General features: G+C 42.2%; 1 protein-coding gene across 2 annotated transcripts in view; it reads left to right on the top strand.

Moving 5' to 3' along the window:
* The window catches only part of MICU2 (mitochondrial calcium uptake 2), a 270,394-nt gene extending 260,272 nt beyond the window's left edge, over nucleotides 1-10,122 (top strand). For both annotated transcript variants that reach the window (XM_075851627.1, XM_075851628.1), the window contains 2 exons: nucleotides 106-263; nucleotides 6,549-10,122. In XM_075851627.1, the coding sequence (XP_075707742.1) occupies nucleotides 106-263; nucleotides 6,549-6,656 (266 nt within the window). In that variant the 3' untranslated portion in view covers nucleotides 6,657-10,122. The remainder of the gene's footprint in view (nucleotides 1-105; nucleotides 264-6,548) is intronic.
* The last annotated feature ends 451 nt before the right edge of the window (nucleotides 10,123-10,573 follow it).

The following is a 10,573-nucleotide window of genomic DNA, read 5'->3' on the forward strand; positions in this document are numbered from 1 at the left end:
TATGCCAGTGCTGCATAAAAAAACATTGATTGTTTTAGTTTTGTAGATGGAGTCCGGCTATGTGTCTATTTGATCATATAAGCTTTATTTCTTTTTCTTCCCCAGCCGAATTCAGTCGAGCAGTAAAAGTGGCAACAGGACAAGAATTATCAGAAAATGTTCTGGATACAGTCTTTAAGATCTTTGATCTTGATGGGGACAATTGTTTAAGCCATGGAGAGTTTTTGGGTGTCCTGAAGAACAGGCTCCATAGGGGATTAAAGGTAACGTATCATATAGTTTTATGCTGTGCACTCACTGATAAAAAGGACTTTATTGGCAGTGTGGTCTAAAAAATTCTTCTTCTCATTGTGTGGGATCATTTTATGTAGAAGGTAATGTTCGTGAAGGGAGCAGCAAGCAGCTCCTAAGTAGTCACCACACAATGTGGTTGCTGTTTTATAACTTGAATTGTTTCATCCTGTAATGCAAATAGAATTTACTGATAGGGTAAGGCCCTATTCACACGACGGGGATTCCCGTCCGTCACACAGCCGCAGTAGGTAGGAACAATAGACCCCAAATCGGGCTATTCACGCGATCGATCTTTTTGACGGCCCCGTAAACTGGGCTGTCAAAAAATGGAACATGCCCTATTTTGGGCCGTTCTCCCGGCCGCACGGCTTCCTTAGAAGCTTATGTGGCCGAGTAAATAATGGCTGCCACTTGGATGTCATCCGAGTGACGGCCGTGCTTTCTGCCGCTCACTCGCTTCTCCTCCTCACAGTGCGAATGTGAGGAGAAGGAGATTTTTTTTGCTCCGTGCAGGAGCGGAATCCTAATCCCTGGCCACAGCTTCAGCAACATATATGGACAGTGACGTCAGGGACTTCTCCTAGAGTGGTCCCCTAATCCTAAAGCGGAATCCCTGGCCACAACTGCCAGTGATTCCGCTCCAGGAGAAGTTCCTGACGTCACTGTCCATATATGGGACGTGAAGCGGAATCCCCGGCCACAGCGGCCGACGCTGTAGCCGGTGATTCCGCTCTCTTAGAAGTCCCTGTCTGGCTGGGGCCGGTGATTCCGCTCCAGGAGAAGTCACTGTCCATATATCCCGACGGGCCGCTGTGGCCGGGGATTCCACTTCAGGAGCAGGGGACCGTTCCAGGAGATGTCCATGATGTCACTGTCCATATATGGACTTCTGGAGCGGTCCCCTACAGTGGCGCTATCTACAGGAAGGGGGGGGCTGTGTGGCACTATCTACAGTGGGCAGTGTGTGGCACTATCTACAGTGGGCAGTGTGTGGCATTATCTACAGTGGGCAGTGTGTGGCATTATCTACAGTGGGCAGTGTGTGGCATTATCTACAGTGGGCAGTGTGTATCATTATCTACAGGGGCTGTGTGGCATTATCTACAGAGGGAAGTGTGTGGCAAAAAAAATTGACAAATATAATTCATCCGTTTTTAAAACGGATAGGGAAAAAAACTGATGCAAAATTGGCCGTTAAAAACGGAAATCGGGCCCTGAACGGATGCAAAATGGCCGAGAAATACAGACCAAAACAGCCGTTTTTATCAGCCAACACTCAGACCCGGTCATGGGAATAGAGCCTATGCTGGAAATAAAATAGTCTCAGCATGCCATCACAAATGTATTAATTAGACCATTTATTTGCCTTTTCAGCACTTTTCGGAGGCTGTTTACAGTCTTTTTATGCTATAGACTACAGCTACTTTTCTTAGCCTGTGGGCAGGTCAGCTGCTTGTCTCTAACCTTGTAAAAGCTGTAATGTAACCTGTTAAGGCCCTTCTACACCGGCCGAAGCTTGTTTGCTCCTGTCACTCGGAGCTATGGATGGGGACGAGCGGTCGTTACTCTGATCGCTCGTTATTATCATGTCGGCATCGCGTCTCCTTGTTTACACAGGGAGATGCGCTGCTGACCGATAAGCTTTTACTTTTTTTAAACGATACGACCATTGGATGATCGAGCTGATCGCTGCCCTGCTTACAACGAGCTATAGCGTTCTATGAACGCTCGTCTGCCTGATAATAGTCATGTGTAAAACCCCTTTTACTCCTCAAGGTTTGTGAAGCAGATTTATTATTTCTCTTAAGTTAAAGAGGCTCTGTCACCAGATTTTGCAACCCCTATCTGCTATTGCAGCAGATCGGCGCTGCAATGTAGATTACAGTAACGTTTTTATTTTTAAAAAACGAGCATTTTTGGCCAAGTTATGACCATTTTTGTATTTATGCAAATGAGGCTTGCAAAAGTACAACTGGGCGTGTTTCAAAGTAAAAGTCCAACTGGGCGTGTATTATGTGCGTGCAGCTGGGCGTTTTTACTTCTTTTACTAGCTGGGCGTTAGGAATGGGAGTGTATGATGCTGACGAATCAGCATCATCCACTTCTGTTCGTTAACACCCAGCTTCTGGCAGTGCAGACACACAGCGTGTTCTCGAGAGATCACGCTGTGACGTCACTCACTTCCTGCCCCAGGTCCTGCATCGTGTCGGCCACATCGGCACCAGAGGCTACAGTTGATTCTGCAGCAGCATCAGCGTTTGCAGGTAAGTAGCTACATCGACTTACCTGTAAACGCCGATGCTGCTGCAGAATCAACTGTAGCCTCTGGTGCCGATGTGTCCTCGCTCGTCCGACACGATGCAGGACCTGGGGCAGGAAGTGAGTGACGTCACAGCGTGATCTCTCGAGAACACGCTGTGTCTGCACTGCCAGAAGCTGGGCATTCTGAAGAGAAGTGGATGATACTTCTCGTCAGAACGCCCAGCTAGTAAAAGAAGTAAACACGCCCCGATGTAACACACATAATACACGCCCAGTTGGACTTTTACTTTAAACACGCCCAGTTGGACTTTAGCAGGCCTCATTTACATAAATACAAAAATGGTCATAACTTGGCCAAAAATGCTCGTTTTTTAAAAATAAAAACGTTACTCTTATCTCCATTGCAGCGCCGATCTGCTGCAATAGCAGATAGGAGTTGCAAAATCTGGTGACAGAGCCTCTTTAATGAAGCTCTGCTTTGGAGAATTAGGATACAGGACCTACAAGTAACAGGCACTCTACTCTGCTGCCATAGAAATGGCGATTTCCCTATTTTTTTTTTTAAACAAAGAAAAAGCATGAGGTTTTGGAGATTGCAAAAGGTTTGGAGTAGGGGCAAAACTTAGGGCAATTCACTTATTTTTATTATTGGTGCCAGTAACAAGTTCTTGACTCCGCTCTCTGTATACAGGGGAGATGGTAGATTGTTTTTTATTAGGGCGCTGCCTGCTCAGGTGAGATCTCCCGAGAGCTAGATTTTAAGGTGGACGAGGGAAAGAAGAAAAGAAGAAAAACTTTAAAGAGTTTTAAAAGGGAGGAATCCCAGCAAGTGTCATGAATGGACCCAGCCTAAGGGCTTATTCACACTACCATATTACAGCTCTTTTAACCCCTATCCGCACCAGGACGTAACTGTCCGGCCTCGCGGGAGGTTACTTCCCGCACGAGGATGTACAGTTACTGAGTTAATCCCGATGCACACTGTCGGCGACAGTGTGCACCGGGAACCGGGAGGTCAGCTGTCGGCGACAGCTGACACTCCCCTCTTGCCGGCCAGCGGTCCTTTGCCGCTGATTTCGGCGTATTAACCCCTTAAATTCGGCGATCGGGTGCAATCGCCGAATCTTAGGGGTTTCTAACATATCGGCAGACCCCCGTCCGAAATCGCGGGGTCTGCCGATAGTTAGTATGGCAAACGGAAGCCAAACAATGGCTTCCGGGTCTGCCATGGACGGAAGCCCATCAGGACCAACCTTCGGCTGGTCCTGATAGGCTTCCTGTCAGAGTGACAGAAAGTCACTGTGCCGTTCCCGATGCACACTGTCGGCGACAGTGTGCATCGGGAACTTGGAGATCAGCTGTCCCCGACAGCTGACACTCTCCAGTGTTGCCGATCAGCGGCTCATCGCCGCTGATTTCGGCAATTAACCCGTTACATGCGGGGCTCGATTGCGATCTCCGCATGTAGCGGGTTTGTAGCGCATCAGCAGCCCCCATGCAATCGTGGGGGCTTCTGATGCTTGTGATGGCACCCGGTGGCCAGACAACGGCCCCCAAGTCTGCCATGTATGTCAGCCTATGAGGATCAGCCTCTGCTGATCCTCGTAGACCAACTGTCATCGTGACTGCGACGTCACACTGACAGTTGGAATACGTTACACTACCTAGGTAGTGTAATGTATTCTAGCAGCGATCAGAGCTGCAGGTCAAAAATATAAAGTGTAAAAAGTAAAAGAAAAGTTAATAAACAAAAATATAAAGTGCAAAAAGTAAAAAAAAGTTAATAAAAATGTTTTAGAAAAGTGTAAAAATAAAAGGTTTTGTTTTCCTATAATAAGTCATTTATTATAGGGAAAAAATGAAAACGTTAAAATAAAATACACATATTTTGTATCGCCGCGTTCGTAACGACCCAATCTATGAAACTATAATGTTAATTTTTCCGCACGGTGAACGCCGCAAACAAAATAAACCGAAAACTGTCAGCATCGCTATTTTTTGGTCACCACCCCTCCCAAGATATAGAATAAAAAGTGATCAAAAAGTCGCATTTACCCCAAAATGGTACCAATAAAAACTACAACCCGTCCCGCAAAAAACAAGACCTCCCACAGCTTTTTTGACGAAAAAATAAAAGTTACGGCTCAGAATATGGTGTCTCAGAAAATAAATTATTTTATAGAAACTTAATTTTATTGTGCAAACGCTGCAAAACGTAAAAAAAACTATACACATATGGTATCGGCGTAATCGTATCGACCGGCAGAATAAATTAAAACGTAATTTATTGCGCACAGTGAACGCTGTAATACATAAAGAATTTAAAGCGCCAAAATCGCTGTTTTTTGGTCACCTTAGCTCTAAAAAAGATCCTGAGGGGCCAAAATGCTCACTATACCCCTAGAAAAATTCCTTGAGGGGTGTAGATTCCAAAATAAGGTCACTTTTGGGGAGTTTCCACTGTTTTGGTCCCTCCGGGGCGTTGCAAACCCGACATGGCACTGAAAACCAGTCCAGCAAAATCTGCGCTCCAAAATCCAAAAGGCGCTCCCTCCCTTCTGAGCCCTGCCGGGGGTCCAAACATCAGTTTACGACCACAGCCGTAATCGGGAGAAATTGCTTTACAAATTTTGGGCGGCTTTTTCTCCTTTATTCCTTGTAAAAATGAAAAAATTCTATGTTTCCACAGAAAAATAGGTGATTTTCATCTTCACAGACTAATTCTACTAAATTCTGCAAAAAAACAGTGGGGTCAATATGCTAACTATACCCCTAGAAAAATGCCTTGATCGGTGTAGTTTCCAAAATGGGGTCACTTTAGGGGGGCTTTCGACTGTTTAGGTACCACAAGACCTCCTCAAACCTGACATGGTGCCTAAAATATATTCCTAAAAAAAGGAGGCCCCAAAATCCACTAGGTGCTCCTTTGCTTCTGCGGCCTGTGTTTCAGTCCATTAGGACACTAGGGCCACATGTTGGATATTTCTGAAATCTGCAGAATCTGGGCAATAAATATTGAGTTGTGTTTCCCTGGTAAAACCTTCTGTGTTACAGATTTTTTTTTATTACAATTGAATTTCGGCAAAAAAAATGAAATTTGTAAATTTCACCTCTACTTTGCCTTAATTCCTGTTAAACGCCTAAAGGGTTAAAATATTTTCTGAATGTGGTTTTGAATACCTTGAGGGGTACAGTTTTCAAAATGGGGTGATTTATGGGGACTTTCTAATATATAAGGCCCTCAAAGCCACTTCAGAACTGAACTGGTCCCTGAAAAAATAGCCTTTTGAAATTTTATTGAAAATATGAGAAATTGCTGCTAAAGTTCTAAGCCTCGTAATGTCCTAGAAAAATAAAGTACGTGAAAAAAAATGATGCAAACATAAAGTAGACATATGGGGGATGTTAACTAGTAACTATTTTGTGTGGTATTACTATCTGTTTTACAAGCAAATACATTTAAATTTAGAAAAATGTTAATTTTTGCAAATTTTTGCTAAAATTTGAAGTTTTTCACAAATAAATATTGAATTTATCGACCAAATTTTTTCACTAACATAAAGTACAATATGTCACGAGAAAACAATCTCAGAATCGCTTAGATAGGTAAAAGCGTTCCGGAGTTATTACCACATAAAGTAACACATGTCAGATTTGAAAAAATCATCTGTGTCAACAAGGCCAAAACAGGCTGTGTCCTAAAGGAGTTAATAAGTCCCCCTGTACTTCTGTATGCCCGGGGGCGTTGCCCCCCATTTCATACGGGGGATTTTACTATTCGATTCAACAGAAATTACATTTTGCCATATTCCATTAGACACTTTTTCAAGCTATATATCCTTAGAAGCCAACCAACCGCTTCTGGGAAGGGGCATTTGTTAATAAACGTCCTATTGCAATGCACTCTTATTTTTAAAGACTAAGAGGGCTAAATATAAATAGAACCTGGACAACCCCTTTAATACATGAATTTTCTTTTTGTTTCTCCATAGCATGTGCCACAACAACTAGGATTACAGGGCTACTGGAAGTGCGTCAAACGGGAAACCATTAAAGGCGCAAACGAAGTCTGGAAACAAGCTGGGAAGAGTCCATTTTAACATCATTCTAATGGTTTTATAGGATTGCTCTTCCCATGTATTTGTGTTTTCGTATTGTTTACTTGTGTGTAGCCGCCTGCGCGGATCAGTCTGTTCTACGGCACCGCACTGATCTCATGGTCATTTTCCTCCTGTGCTGTATCGGTGTCTGGGTTCCCACTTTCAGGTGATAGATTTGGCTTCTTTCTGCACCGAACAGGCTCTACTATTCTGTATCTGAGGTAGGCAACATGTGCCGCTCAAGTGTTTGAGTATTGCCTTGACGCTTTTTTCCCCTGCCATGTATATAATTACTTACCTCTAACCTATAATAGTACATTTATTCATTATTGTAATAATAGATAGTTTGTCTGTTTTTCTAGCACCACTCTTGTCTGTGGGCTGTGTCTGTTATTGCAGCTTACTATTTTCACTTGCATGGAGCTGAACTGCAATACCAGACACAGCCTATAGACAAGAGTGGCGCTATTTCTGAAAAAAGACACTTTTTGTTTAACGTTTTTCTTTTCTCAACCTTTTTTACACTGCATTAAACTTGAGACCATTCAATGATAATGCACACAGATTTGCATGATGGCAAAGTATACGATATGGTGAAACAAAGTTGGATGCATTTATGAAAGCGGCTCTGCATATCGCTGCAACCTGGTCCACAGTAAAAAATAAGGCTGCTTTCATTTCACTGCAAGATCATAGAATGAGATTTGTGATTATAGCAAGCTGACATTTTATACGGAGTTATTGGAGACAGACTGGTTGCTATGGATACATTGCTTGACCGCTACAGTAAATGTTTGTTAGGCAGCGTGTCCCTAGCAACCAGTCTTCTGATTATTTAGGTCTTCAGATCAAGGCCACACGCATACTTGGCACTACTCAGACCATCCTTTTCCTTGTTTGTTGCTGCCATGTTAATTATATATTTTTTTTACATAAATTTAGTTGGAAAGCAAATCCGTCCATAAGATGCCTGCTGAAAAGTTGTTCTGACCGGCCGTAATCAATCCTGATCCCTCGGTTTACACACTTGTTCTGCTCTTGGGGGTCTTAGTTTGCTGGTGGATGCAGCCGAATTCTATCAGATTTACTCCCTTTAATCTTATGTGTATGAGCTGCTGACTGGGAGGCAATGCTGCTGCATTGGTCGAGCCGTCCATCTTTTGATTTGGGGTGTCCTTAATGTCCACATTCTGTAAAAATCCATTTACAGACAGGTGTGTTGGCAATGTGTAGAGTTGGAATATAATGTCATTCTACAACATGAAACAGAGTTCATTCCGGACAAGACTATCTTGTTTAAACACTTAGAGGACCGTTCAGCTCTCCGGACATACTTGTATTCCCCATGAAACAACAATACTTGAGCAGCTTTTGTTAGAACTCCATATTGCATTGTTCCTCTGTTACTCCTTCTGGAAATATAACTAAATTAACAACTAGGCGTTACCATTCCCCTTGTCAAAGGGCCGTGTCTCTACACAGACTGACAGTGTCAGACTAGGGATTCACCCCATTGAAAAGGAGAATGTTAAAGCCCATTTGTGAATTTATTCATAAATGATCAGGAGGAATAACAGAGGAATCGCACAGTGTAGATGCTAAAAAAAGATGCTCCAAAATTGATTGTTTGGTTTACTGAAACAGATAAGTCAGGGGAGGCGACTGGTTCTCTTTAAGGAGTCTCACACTGTTATGGCGGTTTCACGAACGGATGTAAAGCTCTTCCAAATCGGCGGATGTCAATCTCCAGGGCTGGGAAATATTACTGGGCAAGTTCATGCCTTTTATTTGTGTCATCTGGTATACCATATATTGTATTGTATACAGTGTGCTGGTAATATGCTGTCCTTATATTATGTACCATGGTTTGTACAGCGTTTACGCAGTGGAAATGTCAAAAACCGCTGTAAATCCGCAGATGCACGTAAAGTTTGCTACAATCAATGCTTCACACTAAATCCGCAGGTAAAACCACTACAGAAAATCCAAAATCATTTCCACAGCCACATTGCGTTTCCGCAGCAATATGTGCAGCAAAATAAACTATGTGCTCCGGATTTCTATGAGTGTTTACATTTTTAGTCTTTTTTAATTCTGCTGCGGATTTTCCATTGCAGGAAATGTTCAGTGTATCCTGCCTGTGGAAACACACCACTCTGTATCCCTGACCAAAGCTTAACATACGTTATTAGTCCACAAGGTGGCGATATACACCCAGGCTCCACTATGGTAATGCTGCTGCTTGTATATGCTGGATTGAGATATTATATATCAAGGTAGCCGTTACATCCAGACCCTGTGCCACATCAGTATTCTAAATAGTACATGCTATGTGGGGGGCCCTGTTAGAGATTTTGTACGGGGGCGCAGGAGCTTCACGTTAGGTCTCTGGATAAAAAGTGAGCTATTTTTTTATACGTTCCTAGAAATCTGTATAATACAAAGAAATGTCTAAAATGGCTTTATAGTCATCGTTAGTAGGAGTTGGCACTTCTAACTTTTTATATTTCATGCACACTGGACCGGGTGGCATCTGTTCGATATTTTTAGAGGGCATATCATCCACTAAATATAGGTAGCACGCTTACATGATAAACAAGACCAGTATGCCCACAATAATAATCGTGTACATATTAAGTAACTTTTTTAAACATTCCCACATCTCATTTCTACAAGACTGAGTTACATTTACATCATTATGTATGTTATACCCCAAAAAAGGAACTTGAGGAATAGAAAGGACTGAAGAAAAGTACACAGCACAATGTGAAGGACCTTATTCCAATGTATGTTCTGTCCGAAAGCATGTATGAGCAAAATACAGAACCTAAAGGGGAACTCCGACAACAAACTGTCATTATTTTTCTCATCCATTCTATTTGCTAAACATGGTTCACATATGTCCGGGACATGGCTTAGCAACAGGCACCACTGCAGGAGATATACCACCAGCATAGAGCAGACGGCCGCAGGTCCCCAGCAGGACTGTCTGGATTTCTGATAATGTGAATGCTGCAGATTGATAATTCGCAGCATACTTTGAATTCAGAATGCAGAATCCACACTAAAAATCGGCAACAATTTCGCCACGTCTAAACTGATGAATTCATTGTGTTTATGGCTAACAGACAAGGTTTACTAAAATAACGTGCCAAAAACTGGAATATAACCAGCATGTGCGGCCACTAGTGTGTTGTATGTGTGCGGATTGTAGTGTTTACATGGGATACTGCACAGTCTATTGGGGTAACAGGCTCATTCTTCTGTTGTTTTTTTGGAAACTGTTTATTTCTCAAGTTCTAAAAAAAAATTGTTAGCCAATGAAAGAAAAAAATATATTTTTGTGTTTTTTTTTCTAGTTTAACAAATGTTTATTTTATTGATATTTGTGGAGTCTTCTACATATACAGATATGGTAATCTTGTAAAATTATTATTATACTCTTGTTATACCCTTGGAATAAATAAAGGTGAAATTATAACTCTGGATGATGATGTTTTATTTCCAGCAAGACCATGAGATGAAGATCTAATACCTCTGGAGTCGTTATTGAACGAAATAAAAATAAAAATTTCTCATCTGATGACATGGAAGCATTGCTAAGGGCTGTAAGAACCACCATTCTAATCGAAGCGGTTCCTCATACTGTTCAGGATGAGATGTTTCGGGGGACTTAGGCCTTTCCAATTATTTCAAATATTAGGCAAATTATATTGGAGGTGTGGGAAGAACCTGAAAAAAGACCTGGGTATTTCAAACTAATCTCGAAACCGGTTACTCTTTGATTCTAATGACTCAACTGTATATAACGAAATTCCTATGGTAGATGTTCAGGTTGCAAAAACTACTAAAAAAAAACAGCACTTCTTATTGAAGATTCTTCTCAACTTACTGACCCTATGGATCGTAAAGCGGAT

The sequence above is a fragment of the Rhinoderma darwinii genome, chromosome 2 (assembly GCF_050947455.1).
Source record: "Rhinoderma darwinii isolate aRhiDar2 chromosome 2, aRhiDar2.hap1, whole genome shotgun sequence".
NCBI lineage: Eukaryota > Metazoa > Chordata > Amphibia > Anura > Rhinodermatidae > Rhinoderma > Rhinoderma darwinii.